This window comes from Halichoerus grypus, chromosome 13 (assembly GCF_964656455.1).
Source record: "Halichoerus grypus chromosome 13, mHalGry1.hap1.1, whole genome shotgun sequence".
Taxonomy (NCBI): domain Eukaryota; kingdom Metazoa; phylum Chordata; class Mammalia; order Carnivora; family Phocidae; genus Halichoerus; species Halichoerus grypus.
This window is the reverse complement of record NC_135724.1, coordinates 76,462,735-76,487,677: the sequence shown is the minus strand read 5'-3', so window position 1 is coordinate 76,487,677 and position 24,943 is coordinate 76,462,735. Positions and strand designations below refer to the sequence as shown.

At 51.8% G+C, this 24,943-nt stretch overlaps 1 protein-coding gene across 1 annotated transcript in view; it reads left to right on the top strand.

Annotated features, from left to right (window-relative positions):
• Window positions 1-24,943, top strand: part of MYO18B (myosin XVIIIB) — a 227,310-nt gene that overhangs the window by 35,877 nt on the left and 166,490 nt on the right. The window contains exons 12-16 of the mRNA XM_078060114.1: window positions 12,911-13,084; window positions 16,169-16,259; window positions 17,948-18,140; window positions 21,779-21,859; window positions 23,874-24,021. Coding sequence (XP_077916240.1) covers window positions 12,911-13,084; window positions 16,169-16,259; window positions 17,948-18,140; window positions 21,779-21,859; window positions 23,874-24,021 — 687 coding nt within the window. The remainder of the gene's footprint in view (window positions 1-12,910; window positions 13,085-16,168; window positions 16,260-17,947; window positions 18,141-21,778; window positions 21,860-23,873; window positions 24,022-24,943) is intronic.

Genomic DNA, 24,943 nt, shown 5'->3' with positions numbered 1-24,943 from the left:
TGCTAGTATGATTATTAATGGAAAGTCTGTCCACTTCTGGCAGGGGATGCCGGGTTCCCCAGCAAAGCTAGAGTTCGCAAGGCTGACGTGGGCTCTTCTTTCAGGATCGCTGTGGTCCTGCCACGGTAAGAGATGATGTGCACTCTCCCTAGAAAGCCCGAGACTGTCACTCTACCTGCCGTCCCTCATTACTTCACAAAAGCGACAATCATGTTCAGAATCCAAAATAGCCACAGGATGAGTGATGGCTGCCTGGATGGCCCCATTGCCTTGCTCTCCTTTTCCTCTGAAGGCCAATGGGAGGTTTAATTTATTATTCTTTCACTAAATTTGCCAGTCTACTTGCTGCTGACCCCTCTGCCTAATAGATGACACCGTCAGGCCCGTATACAACCCGAGGAGGGGCCTCGTAATAGGGTGATGATAGCCCACTGTAATAAAGACGCCAGTCCCGGAACGGATGGGGTCATAACTCGGGGAGCCCCGGTGAAGGGAGGAGCACAGGAAAGAGAGACAATAGTCGTAATGATGGAGGCCCAGCCCCCCGCCTTCTGCTGGGAAGCCTTGACTTCCAGCAGCCAGGGCAGCCCATCCAAAGATCAGAGGAGGGGGCCAGATGCTCCCCGACGCTAGGGCGAGACCCTGCGTGCAGAAGGCCGGTGGGAGTCGTAAAAGGGAATCCCATCAACCCAAAGCTGGGACTATGTGAAGTGCTTTACTGGTTTGGGTTCATAAACGACCACACACATCATACCGTGAAGCTGTCTTCCTTTGAGAAATGGAAACCACGCAGAAGAATAGAGAGGAACAAAGGTCCCTCTGCCCCCCAAGGTGATCACTGGTAATGGTGTAAAGGTGACGTTAATCACAATGGATGCGTCTAGACGGACACGCCGTTATTAACCCAAGTCCAGGGTTTCCATTCGGGCTCACTCGTGCTCCTGTGCCTTCTGTGGGTTGTGACAAATGTGTACCATCATGTTCCACCGTGACAGCATCCTACACGACAGCTCGCTGCCCTCGAAGGCTGAGATTTGTTGTTGTTGTTGTTGTTTTCTCAAACTTTTCGATTTGAAGTCATGATAGACTCACAGGAGGTTAGGGCAGGAACACACAGTCCTGTGAGCCTCCTCCAGCCACGGCACGGTCCGCAGTGGCGGGGACCAGCAACTGGGTCATCAGGATGTCCTGAACTCTCTTTGTTGACTGCAGGGACCTGCCCGTTATTGGGGGTGGGGGCTCCATATGTGTAGCCGCTCTCCTGTGGGTTGTTCAGGTTGCTTTCTGCATGTTGGTGTTCTAGACATGCTGGTAGGCAGAGCTGGTGCCTGGGAGCGAGCATTTTGGAGGCCTGGTCTCCTGGACACGGAACTGCCGGATGGAAGGGTGTGTTCAGGGCTTGACATTTGAACACGCATGGCCCGGTTAGCATCCCCTGGGCGTTACCCGGGTTGGCTCATCGAACCCTCTCGAGCCTGTGGCGTAGGCACTTCTGTTTTCATTTCCATTTGCAGGTGGGTAAGTCAAGGCTCCGAGAGGTGAAGTCACTAGCTCAGGATCACACAGCTCTAAGTGGCATGAAGTTGGACCTTCTGTCTGTTGATCCCTGTGTCCCCGGAGGGCAGAGGGAGGCTTGGTGTTTCAAAATGGACCTACTGCCTCCACTCTGGGGACACTTCCTCTGTCCACCACTCCAGTCCTCTCTGTGCTCGTCTGCGCTCACTTCTGTTTCCGTAGGTGAAGCACGCCGGGCTCAGGGCAGCCAGGCCAGGCCCCTATCTGCAGTGCCAGCTCCCTGCCCCGCTCCCCTCCCCCGACAGCAGCTTTTCCCTGCCTGGTCCACAGCCCCCACTCCCTCCTGCCCCCAAGAAGACAAGCCGCACACTTGTAACAAGGTGTTCAGAGCTCAGCGTCCAGGCGCCCCCTCTATATTTTCCCCGACAGGGATTCGGGTTGGCGTTTGGGCCCCAGGTGGCTGGAACCAGGGCTGTTCATTTCTTCAGGCTCTGGGCGAAGGGCCATAACGTCACTGAGTCGGGAGGAGCAGGACAACTGCAGTCCGGGCCTATATGGTTTCTCCCTGCAGAGAGCCTCAGACGGCAAGCTTGGCCTCTCATAGCCGGATCTGCCCCAGCTGAAGCCAGGGAGGGCATCCCACCTGCCTGGCTCTGTGAACACCCTGCAAGGGGCTGGGGGGTAAGCTACCTGCCTAGAAGGCGCTATGATCATGCCAGGCCTGAGCCCCTCTTTGGATCGGGCAGGGACGGAGGATCAGAGAGGAGAAGGGCCTTGTTCAGGGTCACACAGTGAGGCTGTGGGAGAGGTGGGACTAGAATCCGAGTCTCTGGGCTCCTGGGCCATTTCTGAGTTCATTTTGCTCGGCCCCTCCTTCTCTCCTCCCTCTGTCCTCCTCCTCCTTCTCCCCTCCTCCTTTCCTGTCTTCTCCTCTATGCCTTGGCTGCCCTGGGACACTACCCTCACTTTCCAAGACAAAATTTCAGTCTGATCAAGGGAGACCGACCCAGACAAGTGCACGGAAGATGCCCAGAGAACACTGTAGGCAGGGGACACTAAGTTCAAAGTGGTCAGCCCCACCCAAGGGGTCCTACCATCCCAGGGGACCCTTGAGCTGAATCTCCAAAACTGAGAAGAAAGTAGGGAGGGTGCTCTAGGCAGAGGACCCTCACCCAGTGAAGGCGCAGTGGCTCGAGCAAAGCCTGGGGCCTCTGTATTCTCCCCACAAGGTACCAGCCTAAGGGGCGATACTGGGTTGACACAGGGCTCTGATTAAGAGGCGACTGGGCTCTACAATCTAGGGTTTGCACTGATCTGTCCTTGGACCCAGCATCCCCCAGGCCTGTCCCCTCCTGGGCCCGTCCCACCCGCCTGCCTTTGTGCAGACACAGACCCCGCATCTCAGGCCTGCCCCAGCTGGTGGCTTGGCTCCCTGCCCGACAGCTGGTACAGCCGGGCCTATTCTGGGCCACAGGCGAGGATTTATTCTGCGTTTTCTGAGCATATTGAATTCATTCATTAAGCTGAAATGGCTGCTCGGGGATGTAAACAATTATAGTTTTTAAAAAGCCCGGCAAAACCCTGAAGTGGCTGGGGCTAGAAGGCGCTGCTCGCCGGGGGCCCACGCCTTGGGAGGCCAGAGTAGGGAGGCTGGAACGCCTGGGCAACCAGGTTTCGCAGAGGCTGAGCCACTTGCTTGCTGGGTGGCCTTGCCAAGGCCTCTCCCCCCCTTCTTAGCCTCTGTTTCCCGTAAACAATAACAGCAGCTGATATTTATCCCCTGCTTACTATGTGCAGGGCACTACTCTAAGAGCTTTGGCCATCTCAACAATTCCACAGAGTGAGTGCTATGACCCCATTTTACAGATACAGAAACTGAGGCTCAGAGAAGGAAAGGACTTGCTTCATGGGGGTAGACCAGATGCTCTCTGGGCTCTCTTTAAGCTTTGATCACCAGAGACCCTACTAACCTGTTATTGGGGAAGGCGGAGGGCAGGGGTGGGAGGAGGTGGGGGGCGGGGGGGGGGGGGGAAGAGCACTATGACTCCATTGCGCATGCCCCGACTCGCCATTCCGAGACAGCGTGCAACAATACGGAGGATAACAACCATGACCACCACGATGGACTTGTTCACTATTACTATTTACTGAGAATCCACTCTCTGCCAGGCCTGATTTACGTGCTGGTTATTCCATTAAATCTTCATAGCCCTAGATGGTAGGTTATACCCATTTTATGGATGAGTCAGTGGAGGCTCAGAGAAGTAAAGTAAGTTATCTAAGGTCGTGGATTTGGGAAGGGGAGGAGCCCAATTTTGGTCTGAGGACTTCCATCCTTGAAGCCTTCCTTCCTATTCTTTAGGCCACGTGATGTCTAGTAGTCCGTGGCGTCATCAGTAAATGCAAATCGTAATGAGACCTCTTCACACGGTTGGTGCGTTGATGAGATCACGTGCTTACTCAGCACAGGGCCGGGCACGCGGTGAGCACTCGGGAAGCACCCGCAGTTGTTGGGCTCTCCTTGGGCCCCAGGAAGCAGCCCCAGAGGGGACAGTATGATAGGTTGAACGACCCGTTCTTCTTGTCTTGCGGAGGGACACTTGACTGTAGAAACAGCATTTGACTTGGGGCCAGCCAGGGCTGCTTTGGTCCCGACTTCTGCCTCACTAGCTGTGTGGTTCAGGCAAGTGGCTCAGGCACCTGCTGCTGGCCCCGCCCCCGAGCCTTCGCTCCTAGTGTCCTCCTAGGGTGACCAGTCATGCCTTCCACCTGCCCTGCGCCTTAGCTCAGATCACCGGCTCTGGGGACATTCTCAGCCAGCTTCACATCCAGTGTCTCATTTCATCCTTCAAACAGCCCTCTGGGAGAGGAGCCACCCATTTCACAGATGCAAAACTGATGCTCAGAGAGAGGACATCTCCTACTCAAGATCGCACAGCCAGGCTGAATCTGTCTTTGGATGTCCAGCCTCTGCTTCTTTCCATAGTTCCCACCACCCCAGAGATGCCTTTTTGTCTGCTTTTTCCCTCTTGATCATAATAGCTCGGGAGACTCGTCCCCATGCCCTCTTCTCTTGTAAATTCCCGGTGCCCATCGGCATACTCTAGGTTCTGGGAAGTCCTGTGGGAATGCAGCTGCATTTTCCTTGGTTTAATCTGATGCTGCCCCAAGTGATTTGTCTGGTGAGACTTCTTTTTCCAAAACACCTGCTCGTACTCCCCAGAGCACTGGGAGTGGTCTGTGCCTTGTCTTTCAGCCATTAGTGTGTGAACAGTGACTCCAGTTGGGTGATGAGTGATTCCAGTTGGGTTATAGATGGCTTATTGGCCAGGCCTTGCAGGGAGCACTGGTTGGGCAGACAGGCAAAGGTCCTGGGGCAGATGGCAACTTTCTCCAAAGCCAGATAGGTGGAACAATAGGTCCAGGTGGGGAGGACAGGGGGACAGCAGGGACATGCAGGAACAGCCATAAGAAGCAGGAAGGGCAGGGGTGCCTGGGTGGCTCAGTGGGTTAAGCGTCCGCCTTTGGCTCAGGTCATGATCTCAGGATCCTGGGATCGAGCCCCACATCGGGCTTCCTGCTCAGTGGAGAGTCTGCTTCTCCCCCTGCCCCTCTCCCTGCTCATGCTCCCACGCACTCTCACTCTCCCAAATAAATAAATAAAAATCTTAAAAAAAAAAAAAAAAGGCAGGAAGGGCTTTGAAGTTCCAGCTTGTAAGAGGGTTGCATTTTCCATGGTCCCAACATTAGGACTTTGCCGGGCACCCTGGGTGGGGAGCTGCAGCTACGTGCATTGAGTTGGCTCCCGGAGTTTCTCTTGGTGACCCATTTGTCCCCTTTTAAGGGCAGAAATCTCAGAGTGTGATTGTCATCATAGGAGCGGACAGCTCTTGAACAGACCTCTTACTAAGCGACCTGCAAGTTGTAACCTCACTGAGGCTTCCCAAGAAGTTCATGGGGGTAGATTCCCATTTTACAGAAGAGGAAGTGGAGGCTCTAGGAGGCGGCAGGACCTCCCTGACATCACGGGGCTTTAGGCGGGAGAGGTGGGATTCGAACCCAGGCAGTCTGTCTGCCGAGCACTACTGCTTTTTCTTCTAGCGTCTATAGACTTTTAGGCTTATCTCTTCCCTGCAGGTGGCCTCCTTCTTTGCAGACATTCGAATTGGAAACCTCTGTGTGAGGAAATGTGACCCAGATGCACCAGCGTTATAAATAAGTCACATAATGCTCAGTAATTCAGCAACAGCACGGCTATTGTTGGAAGTTGTTGAAAGGAGAAATAACTTGGTTATTAATAAATGCAGGAGGCCACAGTAATTGATAGCAGTTGAACTCATGGTGCACGTGGGAAAGCAGTCGTGTTATTATTTTTTCTCTCTCTCTCGGTTTTTTTTTGGTACTGAACATAAAGGGAAAAACCTGCCTTTGCAGGTGGATTTGAGCACCTCGGAAACTGGTCCCAATACATCCCTTTCCTCCTTCCTTTCTTCTGTCTCTCATTTGCTCCTTTGTGCATCCTCTCTATTCAAATTCCAGCCTGCCTCTTACCAGCAGAGTGACCCTGGGTAAGAGACTCAGGTAAGGCAATTTGTCCAGGGTCACCTGGTTAATTGAGGGCTCTTCCTACTAAACCAGTGTTTCCTAAACTAATGTCTCATGGGGACATTAGACCTGCAAGATGCTCCTGAAAGCATTCTGAGGTCAAATTAGTCTGAACAGAATGTCCCCTTCTTGGAGATTCATCAGATATACTTTAAAGGCTCTGAGAAGTCCCGCAGTTAAGAAACTTCTTTCACCAAGCAATAACCAACTTGATACGATACAGGATTCTTCTCTGCCCACTGGCACTGATGAACATTCCATGGAACGACGGCTGTGAGGAGCCCCTTCGGGGAACTGAGCCCCAGCTGTGTGGCTGCTCTGCCCTGTTCCGTACCACTCTGCCACATGGAGAGTTTCTGACTCAGCCCTGTCCTTGGTGGTACACTGGCTGGAGCCAGGCCTCACCCCGGGTGTGCAAATGGCTTCAGAGGAACAGACAGACACAAAGAAATAACAGCCTATCAAGCCTTGGGTCCCTTTCAGAGAACCTTCCTTTGGCCTCAGTAATTGAAGGGAAATCCAAACCAAACTTGGTTAAGTGTGATCAGCCTCTCAAGCCCTCTCTGAGTCTTAGCACCTGACATGGGTCCAGCTGCTGACGCAAGCGTTCCAGGCCAAGACGGTTCCCGTGGGAGGTGATCCCAGGAAGTACTGGCAGGAAGTGGGGAAGGAAGGCTGCCACCGAGGGTGTGAGCCTCCACTGTGGGCAACTGGGGCTCAGTCCCGCCAGAGACCTCTGGGGGGCAGCATAGAGCTCGCACCCAGAGTCATCCCACTCAAAGGGTGTCACCCGCAGTCATTGGTTGAGGGCTGAGGATTTTAATTCCATGGCCCTTCCAGCCTCCCCTTGCATGAGCAAGTGCCATTAAGAGAGAACACCCTCGTCAGAAGGGAGCGCAGTAAGCCCCAGGGGTATGGCGGATCTGTCACAGCTCTGCGGCAGGCCCTCCCCCCAACCCCCATGTTGCCATCTGAAGTCTGTCCCTGTTTCCTTTTTGACTTGACCTACATATAGCCCATGTGTATGCTCCAGCTAGATCTAAAGTGGGATATGTGGCGGTACCAGAACCGCCCCTAACCCCATGCCACTGACCTGGGAGTTGGGGACCTGGACTCAAGTTCTAGGTCACCCACTTCCATGCTGGGTGACTTAGGGCAGTCCAGTATCCCTTTCTGTGTCTCAGTAGCTTCTACTATAAAATCAGGCTTAACAACACCCAGCCTGCAGACCTTGCAAGGCAGTTGAGAGATCAGCCAAGGTCACACAACTGTCCCCTCCCTCAGTGTACACGCACTCGGGTGTGCGTCCTCCAGGCCATGGTGAGATGCATGGACCATTTGTCACTAAGAATAAGAACAGACTTGGCATTTGCAAATGATTTTTTTTAATAGAGAACAGATTCAAGGGTGGGTGGTTCCTATCATACATGTGTTGTATTTATGTAAATCCAATGATGCGTGCAAAGCAAATGCGAGGCTGGAGGTTACAGGTATGTATCTTTTTGTAAGTCATGGCCCCCAAAGGCAAGCCGCCCATTTCCTTGTTCGGCCGGAGGGAAAGCTTGCTGTGCTGGACTTGTGAAGATAAGCTATAGTACTGTACGGTACGGGAAATTTGATTCTCAAGGGGGATTTTAAGGGTACTGGAGTTTTTGCCTTACTCTCTGACTTGAGATTGATACTCATTATGAGAAAAGACCCCTCTGCACAACACCACGCTTAGAATATTGAGCGCTGGGGTCAGCAGACCTGAATTCAAATCCTGCCTCTGCCCCTTACCAGCTTCATGGCCTTGGAAGGTCAGCCTGAGGTTCAGTTTTCTCATAATTCAAGGGGTGATGTTACTATTGACTTCCCAGGGCCGCGGGGAGGATTAAATGAGGCAGCAGGGTTTAGCGCTCAGCCCAGCGCCCGGCATGGGGTGGGTGTAGAGTACGTGCTGCTGGCTGATGTTGTGATATTAAGTTCGCCTTTGTCATACTGTCGAACATTTGCATTCTGATTTCTTTTTCCTGGGTGGCTGAGACAGAGGAGGGGTGACAGGTGGGCTGCCCTGGAGTGTTTGCTACTGCCCATCCCATGTCCTGTGCAGTGCTTGCAGAATAGGGAGAGGATCCCTACATAATGTGTGCGGAAGCCAGACTGTGCTTCTACCTGCCACGGGGTCCTGGTTCCCACCAGTGACTAGCAGGATGGCTGGCAGCCAAATCCACCAGCCTGAACTGATCTCTGCATTTAGCTTTGGCATCATTCTGGGCACAGGCTCCTCGTCTCCTGGTGGGTGGTGGGAAAGCACCTGGATTGAGTGTGTGATCCCCTTTGGAGGGGGCTAGAGGCAGGGGGAAATCCACAAACCCGCCCCATAAAGAGCGCCCTCCGAGCCGGCTCCATCCTGTCTCTCTGTTTCCGTATCTGTCTCTCTACCTCTCTCACTTTTGTTTCATCTTGTATTTGATCTTTCCAGTTAGAAAAGGCCATCTCTAAGTTTCAGATGGCAGGTGCCATGGGGAGAGGAGAACAGAGATTCTCTCTCCCCGGTCTTTTGAAAAGCAGGGAGGGAAAGTAGGCAGGGCTGGCCACTATCGAGAAACGTGCATTCCTTTCTTGATTCCTTTCATCATTTAATCACCCACTTGACAAATGTTTATTGAGCACTTCCTGGCTCCGGCTCTGATCCAGATAGAGCAGTGAGCATACAGACTGTGAACGAGCAGATCAGCAGGCGGCTGCTGCTCGGTCTGAGATCCGCACACGAGCCTGGGAATCCCGCTCGGCCCCTACTCCCTGTACTGCCTTGGACCAGAAGCTAGGCCTTGCTGGGTCTGTTCCCCACCTTTGAATTATCTCAGAGACTTTTGATGAGAGTAAAGGAGAAGAGGCAGAGGAAGCACCCAGCACAGTGCCCGGCACATGGCACTTGCCGATGCTTGATGGCTGTCCTTGTTCATCAAGTGATGGCTTCTTGGGAGAGGGAGCGATCGAGTACATGAGCATCACTTGGACGGGAATCTCCAACCCCAGCGGCATTCCGAGGACAGCTTTGTCCTTGGCTTTGGAATAGGTTGGTGGGAGGTGCTGAGCCAACATGTGTCCGCCTTTCCGTGGAGTTGGCTCAGAATCCCTGGGGCGTGGCCCACATCTGGAGCGCGCCGATTCATCATCCATCCCCCAAATCCTCTCTCGAAGCCACGTATAGAAAGATCTGCAGAAGGAGTCCCTGTGGCCACCAGAACGAAGCAATCCCTGTTGGGTGAGTTGTGCCCTCTTGGGTTTCACAGGTAGAGAAGGGACTAGAAAGTTATTGAAAGCCTTCTCGGGGCCAAGCACTCTGTTGGGTATCTTCCATGTAAATGTAAACACATCACCCCATCCCTTTAGCCGTATGAAGAAGTGCTTGGGGTTTTATGATTCCATTTTACAGATGACGAAACTGAGGCTCAGAAAGGTGGGGCAACTTGCCCAAAGACTGGAGCTGGGAATGGTAAGCAGGAAAGGGACTCAGATTCTGTCTGGTCCAGTGTCCATGTTCCTGTCCCTGCCTCAGGGGCCACCTTTCTCAGGCCCCATTGAAGAGGCTTTGGCTTCCACCCATGTCTGAACAAAGATAGAGGAACCCATGGGGTTGGATCTTGTGCACCAACCAGCCTTCAGGGAACTGGAAGCAAAAAGTGCATTTTCCTGGCAGAGCTCCCTGTGTGCTCCCTGGATTTCCCCAGCAAGATGCTGCTCAGCGAGCACACTGGGAAGTATCCCCCTTGTCAGGCAGGATTTAGAGTCAGGTTGAGGCCGTTCACTGCTCCTCTTTTCAGAGCCATTGCCAATTCCCTTCCTGACTTCTCCCCAGCTCAGTGAGGTACAGAAGATCACTGTAGGTGGAGGGTGGGAGGAATATTTTGGACAGTGGTGGAAGAAGGTTGACAGGTCAGGAGAGCGACAGGACATCGCCCATCTAGAACATTATCTCTTATTTAATTCCCTTCCAACCCCCAACACAGGAAGAAAGAAGTCTCATTCAGGGCTAGCCGTCTTTAAAATCTCTAATACTCTCTAATCTTGCATTTTGACAAAGAGAGGGCAGACATGGCCTGGGTGCTCAGTCGTTAAGCGTCTGCCTTCGGCTTAGGTCATGGTCCCAGGGTCCTGGGATTGAACCCTACATCGGGCTCCCTGCTCCACGGAAAGCCTGCTTCTCCCTCTCCCACTCCCCCCGCTTGTGTTCCCTCTCTGTCTCTCTCTCTGTCGAATGAATAAATAAAATCTTTAAAAAAAACACAAAAAGTGAGAGGGCAGACCTCCTGCTCCCAGATAACTGTATCTAATTAGAATCTAAAGATACTTTTGTGCTCATATTGCATTTATTTCTCCTTTCTGTTTGTGACAAGTGATAATGGTGTTGGTTTGCAAACTGGCCCCCCCTCATGGAGGGAAAGGGGAGGTCAAACGCAGACCACTCCAGATCGGTAGGCAGCAGATGTAATAAGCAAGGAAACTTACATATGAACCCTGCCTCCACTGGCCAGCCCTGTACATTTCCGCACCCACCCACAATCTTAAAAGCTTACACAGAGTCACGTAGTCAGTCCAGATGGTCTCAACAACATCTTCCTCACTCAACGATCCCTACTTGAAGATGGCTCCTGCTGGGCAAACTTGGGCAGAATGTCCGTTTCACACGGGACGGGGTGAGGAGACACCTGTTGTCCTGGGGCCAGCCTGAAGGTCAATGGGCGGTCACATTCTCTCAATGGCTCCCTCCAACAGTTGGGTTCTCATTTAAGATAATGCTACAACATTTCCTTTCACAACGTATTTAGTTAAGTAAAAAAGATAAGTCCATTTTAAAGAAAGTCTGATCTAGGGTCACAAAGATACGGCAAATGTCCTAAAAATGGTATTTGACGGGTTGATTTTGGTGAAATAGTAGTTCTAGTACTTAGTGTCCATCTGATTTCTGGTGATGTCTCTTAAGTCCATTTTCTCATCTGTAAATTGGGAATGACAAGACTGCTTTCTAGGACCTTTGTGAAGATTTCATGATGATGATGATGATGATGATGATAAGAAGTAATCACATGCAGCTACCATGCATGTACTGATTTTTTCACCTGTCACACCTGGGACTTGGATGCAGGCTTTCTGACTCCAGAAGCTATGAGCTGCACAAAGGTGACATGTTGAATAAAATAGGGTCAGTGAGTGGTGACTGCTTTCATTACCGCCATCATCACGTTCTTCATCATTTTTGCAAGTGGCAGCAGTTTTTATTAACTGTGTTACCTCCCCGAGACTCAGTGTTATCATCTGTAAAATGGGAAGCCTCTCTTGTGAGATCAGTGCTGAGTACCTGGCACCGAGGAGGATGTCAATAAGCATGGCAATTTGTGGACCCTCAGTAACCCTGGGGCCAGAGCTCCTTTCCCTTGAGTAGCGAGTCCCACATAAAGTCTTTGTCCAAATGTCCAATTTTGCCTTAAACGAGGCTGCTTCTTCAAGATATCTTCTTGAAGAACCGGGCCCTTATGACCTCTTTCTGTTGGATTGAGAAATCTGTTGGCAGTTGTGATTTTTATTTCAAAGAAGGAAACACATTTATGGGAAGATAAACAATGGGAGGAAATTCTTTAAGGATAGCACTGTTACTTGTTTTAATCAGCCATTAATTTTTTATTTGGATTACAAAATTAAGACACCATCCCTGCAGAAAATTTAGAAAATACAAAATCCCCTTACCTAGCTAGGACTGTTAATATTTGGATATATTTCCTTTTTACTATTTTAGTTATTTACTTATTTATTTAAGAGAGAGAGAGCGAGGTGGGGGTCAGAGGGAGAGAGAGAGAATCTTAAGCAGACTCCACACTCAGTGTGGAGCCCAGTGAGGGGCTCGATCTCACAACCCTGAGATCATGACCTGAGCTGAGATCAAGAGTTGGACGTTCAACCGACTGAGCCACCCAGGCGCCCCTTAGTATTTTATTTTACAACACTTTAGAATGATTTACACAGTTGGCATGATACTCTAGTACAGTTTTCTAAAGCTCTTCCTTGGTTCTTTAGGTAGCCACCTCCTTCTCACCTTTCATAACCCAGTTCAGATATCACATACTCAGATAGAGCCCTCTCTGACAACCATGGATCCACAGGGATGCTCTCAGTTTCCCTTGACCTCATCTCTTGTTTTTATCTTCTCCTTAAGGGGAAAAACTTGATAATATTATCACCTGAATTTATCTTATTCATCCGTTTGTTTACTTGTTTATTGTCTTACTCTAACCTCAATAGATCGTAAGCTCCATGAGGACAGGCACCTTGTCTGTCTTGCTCATCATTGATTTCCCAGTGGCGCAGTTCCTGTCACATAGTAGGAGCTCAACAAGCGTGTTTTGAATAAATGGGTGGGTGGTGAGATGGTTGGATGAGTGGCTGGGTGGGTAGTTGAATGGATAGGTGGGTGGGCAGCAAGGGGTAGTGGATGGGTGGATGGATAGGTAGGTGGATACGTGAGTGGACAGATTACACTTTTACTATCAGTTCCACAATTCCACATTTAGAGGGTCCACGTGATCATTTTAATTGTTCTGAAAAAGTGAACAATGCAAATTACGAGGAAGTAGGATAAGCATGTCTCTTGGGAAACCTGACCCCTGCCCAGGCCGGGTGTTGCGGCTCCCTGCTGAGGGGGGGTAGTCCAGAGGGTGGGCAGTGGTGAGACCCCTGAGGTCCTCTTGGGAGCCCACCCACTCCATTCCCAGGACTTCACCACCATACTTCTGCTGTGTCCCTCTTGCAGTGGGCCGGAAGCAGTTCATGCGGTTTGAGTGGGCAAACCACGCAGCTGAGGCCTTGGGCTGTGAGTACGAGGAGCTGAACACGGCCACCTTCAAGCACCACTTGCGACAGATCATCGAGCAAGTGACATCTGGGCCGAGCCGACGGGGCCTTGAGGAAGAGGAGACCAGCTCAGGTGCTGCTTCTCTGGGTGGGCTGGGTTCCCCCCTGGGCCAGGCCATCAGACGCTCCAACACGCCTTCACCTACTCATCAGGACCTGCTATATGTAGACCTTCTAGGTGCAAGGGAGGCCCCTGTGGGCAGAAGTGGACTTGGTTCCTACCTGCACAGGGCTTGTGGCCAGCTGGCGCTGTCCAGGGTCCGCAAGGTTCTGCTGAAACCTGGGAGGGCACCCTGTGCTATGGAGAGGGGACACTGTGAGCAGTGCCAAGGCGCCAACACTTTTCCATTGTTGAGCCCCTATCTTGTCCAAGGATGGCTGGCCTTCCAGTTTGAGGCACAGAAATAAGGCTGGATGGCTAGAGGGGCTGGGAGGCTAGTAGATGAGGCCAGTAGATGAGGGGTGGAGGGTGGTCAGCTCATGTAGGACTCTGCAAACTAGAGTTTTTATGCTCAGACCCATGAGAAACCATGCAAAGGCATAGGCAGGGAATGCCATGATTTGACTTATTCTTCGAATGGCTTAGCTAAGGGGAAGCCTGGGGAATGGGTGGGAGAAGGGAGGCCACGCAGGAACCTACACAGGTTGCCTAGTGAGATACTGGTTGTTGCACAAGGATGTGGTGGTGGAGCTGGGATGGGAGGGACATGTTCAAGGTCTGCTTCACATGTAGAGATGATAGCATGGGCCTGGGGGGGGGTGGATGGGAAAAGAGGGATCAGGACAGCTTCTAGGATTTTAGCCTAGGTGGCTGGAGGAACAGGAGTGCTTTGAATTGATGTGGGGGGAAGCCAAAGGGCTTTGTATGGCACCCGCTGGAGTGTGATCTGCCGGGTCCCAAATCTGCAGCCGCCACCAGCTAGATGCTTTGGCTGCAGGAGGTGAGGGCAGAGGGACCTCCCGGAGCCCCAGGAGTCTCTGAGAACGAAGAGTGATTGTCCCAGAGACTGCAGAGTCTGGCATTAGTCGCAGTGTTTTGAACCGTGGTTTTGGGGCTCATCTCTTAGAGGCCCCTGAGGTCCACAGAGCTGCTCCACTCTAGGGATCTCAGCTTGGTGGCTAATGTCGCTGGGAAGCCACTAGCCTTTTGTTTGCTTCTAGGTCCAGGTATGAGCTGTAGTCGGCTTACAGTTCCCCCTCCTCTCTGAAACACACGCACACGCCCCACAATCAGACACATAGAACACACACACCACATGCCCACGGACACTACACACCACACAGGCACACACTGCAGGAGACACACAGACGTGCACAGATAAATGAGCATACGTGCACTCACATTCAGATATTAACACTAATTACCTCTCAGGCCAAGGTATCAAGGGTAGTTGAGAAGCAGACAGGGGACCAGCAGGCTTAGGAGAGATGCTGAGAGGCTGTGGGTTGCCTAGCAACCGCCCAGGTTGGGGGTGGAGCTACCAGAGGGAGGGGAAGTGCTATGGGGCCGCAGGGGGCTGCCTGGAATGTACAAGCAGGACTGTGTCTCCAGCCCCACTGAAGATGTGAAAATCATGTTTCTGATTCTGGGGATGGAACCAGCACCAAAGGGTCAGGATTTCCGATCTGACCCGCCCCTCCCAAATTCTCACTCTGCTTTGTTCCATGCACCCTCATCAAGGCTGGCTATTTTAAGGGGCCGTGTGTGTGTGTGTTTAAACAAAACTGAGACCATGACTATATTAATCGTTTGTGAAGCATTTTTATTCCTCCTAACGTGACAGGTAGGCGCTTTCCCCCCGCTCATTCAGTATGCGTCTATGCCTGGCTTTAAGCGCTCCTTTGTACGGACTACAAATTATCTAACCCATTTGCTATTGTTGGATATTCAGGTTGTTTAAAAAAAAAAAAAAAGTGATTTTCATCCAATTTAATCAACAATCAGGAGAACATATGTACCCAGAAATCTTTGTTTCTCTGAATATTTCATTAGGATAAAAGCCCAAGAATGAAATTATTAAATCCAAGCATACGAACATTTTATAGCTTCTGACACAGAACTGCCAAATTTCCCTCCAGAAAGGGGGAAGAACAAACATTATCTGAGTGCCTACTATGTGTCAGGCATTGGGGGTTTGGGAGCCCATGGTCCCCATCCTCGGGTTGTTCCCAGCCTGGCGCCAGTTCGGGGTGGGGGCTGTTGTTAACAGCTAACTGCACAAGTAAAAATATACTGAGCTCAGTGCTGTAAAGGCAGGGAGGCTTTGTCCTGTGTCTGGCCTGTTTCACGTAGCCTAACGTTCTCTGTGTTCATCCACATTGTAGGGAATGGCTGGATTTTCTTTTTTACGACTGAATGGTCTACTTCATGTCCCCATTTATATGTGGGATCTAAAATAGTCACACTCATAGAAGCAGAGAGCAGAGCGGTGTTGCCCAGGGCTGAGGGGAGGGGGAAAATGGGAGAGAATGATGGAAGGGCACATAGTTTCTTTTGTGCAAGATGAATAAACCCTAGAACACCAATGAATAAGTAGACGAATAAGACAACCAGTGGATGAGTATGTCCACTGTGCAGCATAGAGCTGCTGGTTACCATCCTGTATTGTACACTGAAAATTCTTTTTAGAGGGTAGATCTTATGTGAAGTGTTCTAATCACACACTTAGGCACAAAGAAGGAGGGAGGAAACTCTTAGAGTTGACAGGCTTAGGGTATTGTTCCAGTGACCTATACTTATCTTCAAGCTCATCAGGATGTATACATTAAATAGGTAGGTACGGCTTTTGGTATGTCAGTCATACTTTAGTCAAAAACTAATTAAAGAAAAAGGAGCAAGGTAGGACTGGGAATTGGCTTAATGGGGGTGGTAATCAGGGCAGGCTCCCCTGAGGAGGTGACATTGGATTGATCCCTGAGGGATGAGCCGGAGCGCTCGTTGGAGAAGAGGTAGGGCCAGGTGACACAGAACCCGGTCAGTCCTGATAAGACACTTGAACTTGATTCTAAGAGCGTGGGTACATAATTTCAGCAGTGGAGGGATGTATGGAGGGAGGGGGTTTCTCTGAGGCCAGCAGCGATGCCTGGGGAGTGTTGTCCTTGGCCCCAGGCAAGGTCCTGACCACCAATATCCACCCTTCCCTCTCTCCCTCTCCAGGGCTCAAGATGACGGGCACAGAGTGTGTGGAGGGGATGGCCTCGGGCTTGTACCAAGAGGTCTTTGCAGTTATTGTCTCACTCATCAACAGGTATGGACTCTTCTGCAGATATACAAATGAGCCCAAGCACTGGGCACTTTAGCACAGTGGGGTTTTGGGGGGGCCGGGGAAGAGTGAGCTTTTGAGCCGGGTCGTAGTGCTGGGTTTAAATTCCCCCTTTGGCAGCCCAAGGCAAATCAGTTCAGCTCTCTGACCTCCCCTTCTGCACCTGCAAAATAGCTCTGTCCCCCAGGGCCATGGTGAGAGATTAAAAGAGATGATGTATATAAACAATTCTTCCTGATAGCAATCATAAACCACTGACAATGAAAGCGAACAATTTGGGGGTCCCCCCGCTAAAGTAAAACAATGGCTGGTGCTCCTGGTTTCACTGGTCTTGCATCATTGACTCTGCACATCAGCCCATTTTACAGCTGAGCTAACGGAGGCGCAGAGAGGTGGGGCTGGAAGGCAGCCATAGTGCTGGGCTCCCACCTCACACCTTCATGTTTGCCTGAATAACCTGCCACACCGCTCTGGTCCATTTCTTTTTAAAATTTTCTGCGGAGGGTGGGGTGCAGCCAGGGTCTGGTTCTGGAGGGAGCCAGGACGTGTCTCTGAAATGCACCTACCAGGCTGCAGCGGCCGGGAGCTGGGTGTCTATCACCGTAAGGGCTTCCCACCCTCCTCCCCAAAGGCCGGAGGCATCATGAGGCTTCCGACATCCTGTTAGCCGGGCTGAGGCTGGTGCGGAGCGACAGGGCAGCTGGGGCTCTCGGATGACCCTGGGACACGGAATCTGCCTGCTCTCCTATCACTGGAGCAATTACCATCTGAGGCCACAGACACCGCGTCTAGAAACGAAGGGGGTCATGCGTGCTTAGAGGAAGGCGTACCGGGGGTGGGAAATGAACCGCTGGCAAAAGAAGCTGCCTCAGCCCACAGAGGGCGGCTGCTTCATCGCATCCTTTAAACTGCATCTCGCTGATGCCGAACCCACTCTCCCAGCACCTACGAGCCTCTCGTAGACGCCTGGCTTTCTGAGCATTAACTGACAGTTTTCACGCATGCATGTGTGGTGGCTGATCTTCTTGGCCCCATGATACAGAAGGAAAACCTCGGCAGGTCGTGCAGAAGAGCGAAGGTTGAAATAAGCAGCCTGCAGAGCATAGGGCCGATCGTGATAATAATCATAATATCAGGCCACCTTTACTGAGCACGAACCCCACCGCCAACCTGGCCCTCGGAGCCTGGATGTCTCATCACCTCCAGCCCTCCTGGCAACCTTCTGGGTTGTGGCCATCCTTGACCCTTTCCCGGCTGAGGCCCAGAGAGGTTGGGTAGCTCTCCCAAGACACACAGGCCCTCTGTTGCAGAGGGAGGGTCGGAGCCCTCGTGGGATCGTCTCCAACAGCTCTCAACTCCTGCATGTTGATGCCAATAATCCCTTCTCTCTCCACTCTGACAGATTCATCAAAATGATGCAAGGCGGTGGGGGCTTGAAAGAATCCTCATTTAACAGTTGGGGAAACCTTAGCTCAGAGAGGTTGAGTAACTTGCCCCAGGCCACACAGCCCGTAAGTGGTGAGCCTCATTTTGGCACCAGATCTACTGGATCACCACACCCACCTGGCGTGCGGCCTCAGTTTCGCCGTATCCGCGATGGTGGGGTGGGAGGCTTGGGCCAGCTGGGCTCTAAGATTCCACGTGGTCTTGAGGCCTCCCCCATCTCTCCCCAGGTCCTTCTCTTCCCACCACCTCTCCATGGCCTCCATCATGGTGGTGGACTCTCCGGGCTTCCAGAACCCACGGCACCAGTGCAAGGACCGGGCTGCCACCTTCGAGGAGCTGGGCCACAATTATGCTCATGAGCGCCTGCAGCTGCTTTTCTACCAGCGGACTTTCGTGTCCACCCTGGAGCGGTACCGGCAGGTAGGCCTGGGCTCCGTGGAGGGCGGGAGGCTGGCTGGCGGGGGTCGGGGGGCGGGGAATGGTCAGGTCCTTCAGTCACCCTTGGCTTCATCCCGTTTGGCCCGCCACTGAACGAAACCCTAACTCCAGGCTCCCCAGCTCTCTGCTGCTCCCCTGCCTCCATACACGGCTCCCTACAGTTCTCCCAGGGAACTTGGGGCTCCCCAGGCCTCGCTCCCCCGGCTGTCCCCTCATTGGGGTGACCTGTCCCTCCTCGCCCACTTTGCCCCAGCTGAATGCTCCTCCTCCCACGTGGCTCGCATCTTCCCCGTGGAAAGCCCTTCATGCTCTGGGGGTGGGTGAAAATTCTGGATGGGAGGGTTTGCCTGGCCTTTGGATCCTGGGGTGGCAATCCTAACAAAGCCCTAGATGCACTTCTCTCCTAGGAGCTACCCTCCAGACACTGGGAGCACGAACCAGGAAACACGGGTAGACACGTTCCAGCCTTCTCTTGTTTTAAAAAAACTTAAATGGAAATATTACACTTGCCCAGAAAATGCACACACCAGTAGTGTACAGCCCAATGAATTTATCCAAATGAACATACTCACGCACCTGCCCCCCCAGGGGAAAAGTGGAATGCTGCCAGCACCCAGGACGGCCCCATCCTACCTACTCCCTTCTTTCTCTCTGAAGGGGGCTGCTTTGACTCCAGCAAGATGTTGGAAATGGTCATCTTGTTTATCAAGAAGATAATGGGTATTGAAATTATGGTCTTTTCTTTTTTTTTTTTTTTTTGGTTAGAGCTTGCACAGCAAGAAACATGAAAGCATCAACGTGGATAAATCTCAAACAAGTGACATTGATGATGAGTCCTGGGGTCCGACTTTAACTGTATCACTTATTGGCTGTGTGGCCTCAGGAAAGTCACTCACCCTCTCTGATCCCTGATTCCGTCACATGTAAAATAGAAATAGCAATATTCCTGTATCATCTATCAATTGCCACAATAATGCTAGATACTGAAGTACCCCAAAACATAGTGGCTTTAGATATTACCTTTTGTTATTGCTTACATTGGGTTGTCTGGGCAGTTCTCTGGGCTTGGCTGAGCCAGCTCTTGTGTCTGTGGGCAGATTCAGGGCGGGTAGGTGGTTCTGATGGTGCCGGCTGGCTCTCGCCTGTGTCTGGGGGTCAGCTGGCCATGAGTGGATCCAGGCAGGCCTTGGCTGGGATGACTCATCTGTGCACCAGGACTCTCCTATCCTCTAGCAGACTAGCCCAGGCTGTTCTCCTGGGGCTGGGCAGGTCTCCAAGAGACGAGCAGGAGCGTGTGGGGCCCCTTGAGTCCTAGACTTGGAACTGGTGATGTCCCTTCTGTATTCAGTGGGTCTGACAAGTCCAGGGCTGAGCCCTGACTCAAGGGGTGGGGAAATAGGTTCCACTTTTTGATGGGAGAAATTGCAAGAGTGAGAAAAAACAGAAGGGGAGAGAATGTTTTCTTTTTGGTTGTTTTTAGAAAGGGAGAGAAAGAGAGGTGGGAGAGGGGCAGAAGGAGAGAGAATCTTAAGCAGGCTCCAAACCCAGCGCAGAGCCTGACGTGGGGCTCGGTCCTCAGACCCTGAGATCATGACCTGAACCGAAACCAAGAGTCAGGCGCTTAACTAACTTCACCACCCAGATGCCCCTATTTCGCTTATTTCTGATGTTCAAAGCAATACATGTTCTCTATTAAAAAACTGGAAAGTAGGGGTGCCTGGGTGGCTCGGTCATTAGGCGTTTGCCTTTGGCTCAGGTCATGATCCCGGGGTCCTGGGATCGAGCCCCGCATCGGGCTCCCTGCTCAGCGGGAAGCCTGCTTCTCCCTCTCCCACTCCCTCTGCTTGTCTTCCCTCTCTCGCTGTGTCTCTGTCAAATAAATAAATAAAATCTTAAAAAAAAAAACTGGAAAGTACATAGAAACATCCATAAGCAGAAAACATAACCTCCTTTAGCCCCACCGCCCACAGGCAAGCACTGTGACTGCTGTCTGTACCTTATACCACTTAACTGTCCATATATTGTCTTCTCTGCAGATTTCCGATCCTTTCCTACACACGATTTTGTTGTCTACTGTTTTCCTCACAGCATCATGCTATTCCCGTGTTCTCATTCCACTGGCAACTTTTAGTAACCGTTCATTTCACGGGTTACCTCCGATGCTGTCTCAACCCTCCTTTGCACATTTGGGTGATTTCCACGATTACACTCTTGTAAACAGCACTGTGACGGACATCTCCATGCATAGCCTTGCCTGGACATTTCTGATGACTTTTGGATGGCGACTGTCATTAACCATAGCTTGTGCTTGCTGCCTCCAGCAGCCAGTGCTCAGCCCAGCCCTCATTAGTTACTCAGTAAATACAAGCTAAGTTTGGACTGAATGGTTGTTAGTTCCTGACAAAGCTCTCACCACGATTGCTGATGAGCCTGCAGGATGAGCGACGTCAGGATGTTATTGGAATGTTGGTCCGTACCCTCATCCAAAGGCTAAGGGGTGATGATACAAATAGACTAACAAATAGCCTGATTGGGAAAAAGGCAAAGGATTTGAATATAGATTTTTTTTCCAAAAAAGATAGACAAATGGCCAATAAGCACTGGAAATTTAGGGAAATACAAATCAAAACATTGAGATACCACTTCATACCCTGTAGAATGGTGATGATAAAAAAACAAAACAAAAAAAAAAAAAAACAACCCAGAAAACAGCAAGCATTGGCGGGGATGTGGAGAAATTGGAACCCGTGTGCCTTGCCGGTGGGAATATAAAACAGTGCAGCCGCTATGAAAAACAGTATGCTGTTTGTCTGAAAAAAGAAAAATAGAATTACCCTATGATCCAGCAATCTTACCTCTGGGTATCTCCCCGAAAGAGTTGAAAGCCGGGTCTTGTACACCCACGCTCATGGCAGCATTACTCACAATAGCCAAAGGGTAGAAGCGACCTGAGCGTCCATTGGGGGGATGCGAGTGTAAACAGATGTGATCTGTCCACACAACAAGCTATTATTCGGCCATAAAGAGGAGGAAATTCTGACCCATCCGCACCGTGGATGAACCTCGAGGACGTTGTAGGGAGTGCAATAGCCAGTCACAAAAGGATGAACCCTATATGACTCCACTCACATGAGACACTTAAGAGCAGCCAAATTCATAGAGACAGAAAGTGGAACGGTGGTTGCCAGGGGCTGGAGGAGGAGGAGGGGAACGGGGAGTCCGTGTGTAATGGGGACAGAGTTTCAGTGTTGCAAGGCAGACAAGTTCTGGAAGTGGGGGAGTGGTGACAGGTGCACAGCATGTGAGTGAATTTAATGCTACTAACTGCATGACGCATAAAAAGGTAGATTTTTATGCCGTGGGTATTTTACCACAATTAAAATAACATGGGGCGCCTGGCTGGCTCAGTCAATGGAGCGTGCCACTCTTGATCTCGGGGTCGTGAGTTCGAGCCTCACGCTGGGGGTAGAGCTTACTTAAAAGAATATTTTAAAAATGATAATAATAAAAAAGAAGGTTAAGGGGAGGTGAAAGTCCTCGCTTCTCTTTTCTCCTCCGAAAGTTTTCCACCCTGTTCAGCTCATGGAAGGAACTAATCTGGAACTTCTATGACTTTCCAGGAAGGTATTCCCGTGCCCTTTGATCTCCCGGAGCCTTCCCCGGGGACCACGGTGGCTGTGGTGGACCAGAACCCTTCCCAGGTAATGTGGGACCCAGCAAACCCAGGCTCTCAGACACCACAAGGCTTTGCTTTGACATCCCAGATGTCTTAAGCTGCAAGTTGTCAGTGCTCTCTGCCCTTGGAATCACCCAGGGATTGTTAAAGACCCTGAAGCTGGTGATCCGCTCCCAGCCTGATCCAAGGGTGTGGCCTGGGCAATGAATCTCCAAACCCCCTCAGGTTGACAACCCCCTCCATGCCTGATGTCCGAGACTGGCTTAACAGGCACCCCACCTGGCAGCCCACGGTGAGCTGAGGGGGCTCGGGGCCAGTGCCCAGTGCTATCTTGCCTGGGAAGGTCAGGCGTTCAGACGCAGATGCTATGTCCGCAGAGACTGGGAGAATAGGGGCCACTGGGGGATGGAGAATGGGGGGTGGTGGGGGGATCCACGCATTTACGGGCTTTAGTGTGGGGGGATACCCGAGTCTTTACTTTCCCCATCCCAAGAATCCACTGGGCCGACCCCAGACCTGCACCTCTGCTCAGCCGTCTCTCAGGACGGCCCTGAACCATTTTCCTTGACTTGCCAGGTTCAGGTCTAATGTCGGTGACTTTGAGCACATCCCTTCACCTCTCTCGGTCTTGTTTTTTTCCCGTCTCTAAAGTGGGAACGATAGCATGCCCTGGGATGGTTGTGAATGTTTACAAGATCTGGCACCCAGAGCACGGGGCATGGTGCTTGGTCCACAGGTCACATTTTTTTCCTGCCATGGGATACCCCAGGCTGCCACTTTTCTCATTCTTTGTCTCCTGTCGGCCACCCTTGGCCATCTCTTCCGAGCCTTCTCTTGGCTCCTAGAGGCCTGCACCTGTCCCTGCAAAGCTGCCTTGCCCGTGAGCCCTGCCGGTCATTGCCTGTTTATGCTTCTCCTTGGCACCCCCTCCCTGTCATGCTTCCTGACCCAGAAGAGGCAGCTGGAAGGGACGACCTGGGCAATGGGAGGATGGAAGGGCCATGGGGTCCCCTGGATGCCTGGGCAGTGGCTGGGAAGAGCTACCTTCTGAGGATGGGCTGGCTGTCAGTGTCAACCCCATAAAGAAAGGCAAGGTGAAGCCTCAGGATATCTGGGATCCGGTCCCCGTTCTGCCCCTGTGTCTCTCCATGTGACCCTGTATGTGTCCCTTGTCTTCTCTGGGCCTCTGAGGGGGGTGGGCCAATATTTCCCAGTTAGGGTGCCCAACTATTCTGGGTTGCCAAGGAACTTTGCTGCCTTCAGAGCTGAAATCCTCATGTCCTGGGAAGTCCCTGAGTCCCCGTCACCAAGGGACAGCTGGCCACCCCATGCACCACACACATTTCCTCCATAAACACTTGGTGCCATTTTGGGTGATGCCAACTCCCTGTGGGCCCTTGGACGAGCCACTTAGCTTCTCCAGGCCTCTCTGGTTGCCAGAAACAAAACTTCAGGGTTACCTAGATGGTTTCTAAAGCTCGTGGCTAGATTTCAAATTCCGTGCCTGCGCTATTGAACCAAGTTCACCTTCTCCTCTAAAACATTCTTTGGGCACTCTCCCCTCCCACCTTAAGATCTTAGTTTAAAAAAACATAGACTTCTAAGAAGTGATGCGGATGAACTCACTCCTTTGATGTTTAGCTGTGTACAAATACACACAGCCTGGGGTGTGTAGCTAGAATGTGTAATTTACAGAGTGCTTTCCCTTGTTAATTCCCCACTACCTGAGGAAGGTATTGTCAGTCTGCATTTTACATAAAAGGAAATGAGGCTCCTAGTGGTGCAGTAAGTTACCCAAGGTCACACAGGATGTGAGGACAGAGGCTGGGTTCGGACCTCCTAAACTGAGGGGTTGTAACAGTTCTGGGGTTTCCACACTGGGAGTCTGGGGGTGCGTTGGGAGCATGGCTTCGGGCTGGCGTGTCTGAGTCGTGATGCCGGGGACTCAGATGCCCCGACTCCCAGAGGTGGGAAGAGAAGCCCAGGACTGGCCTCGGTCGGGGATCAGGGCTCCACAGTGATCCTGGATTTTCTGCCAGGTCCGCTTACCAGCCGTTGGAGGTGCAGAGGACGCCAGGGGCCTTTTCTGGCTCTTGGACGAGGAGGTCCGGGTGGAGGGTTCCAGTGATAGCGTGGTCCTCGAGCGTCTCCGTGCGGCCTTTGAGAAGAAAGGCGCTGGGGCCGAAGGTAAGGGAGTCAGGTTGAAGGACGAAGGGAGAAGAGTGCTGAGTCCAGCCTGGGAGGTGGAATCTGTCCTTGTCTGCTGCAGAGAAAGCCCTGACAAGGCCTGCAAGAGGCCGGGGGGGGGGGGGGTCTGACAGATGTCTGTGCATATACCTGTGTGTGCTTTCATTCATTTACCAGCGAATGAAATTTATCAATCAATTTAATCAACTAATCAGTTATTTACTAATCATCAATCAATCATTTATTGATCGATGATCAATGTAGTCAACAAATGTATTGACAGGCTACTGTGTGCCGGGCACCATGCTACGCAGGGGCGAGCCAGCCGGATGGGGCTCACGTGCTTGTCGGGGGAGGACGTGGGGAGAGTGTGGACAAGCTAACAGATGAGCCCGTCTGTGTTTGACCCCAAGATGACAGACCCTGGCGCTTGACGGTGCGTCAGGCAGACCGAATTCCTCCGGGAGCCAGGGGGCCTGGGGGAGGGGCGTGCAGGGAAGTGTGCCAGAGAAGAGGAGACGCAGTGCGGGACATCAAAGTCGGAGATGTTGTCTGGGCGCAAACCGCCGAAGGCCCACTTGTGGGCCACACGAAAAAACATTTGTTTCAACCCTAGAGCTCTGAGAAGTCATGAAGGATTCTAGGCAGCAGGAGGCATGGTCAGATTCACGTTCTGGAAAGTTCCTGCAGGCGGTGGTGAGGAAGGTGGTCCGGGAGGTGAGAGAGGAGGTGGCCGGACTCCGGGAGTATGCACCCACAGCACTTGGCGATGGGCTGGACTGGGGGGAGGGGGCATCGAGAGGAGAGATGGAGACATCCGGATGGAACCACGAGGTTGGAGGTCCTGGGCTTTGGCTTCGTTGAGCTCCAAGTTCAAGTCCGGCTATCTGTGCTTCACCAATGGCGACGCTGAGCAAACCTC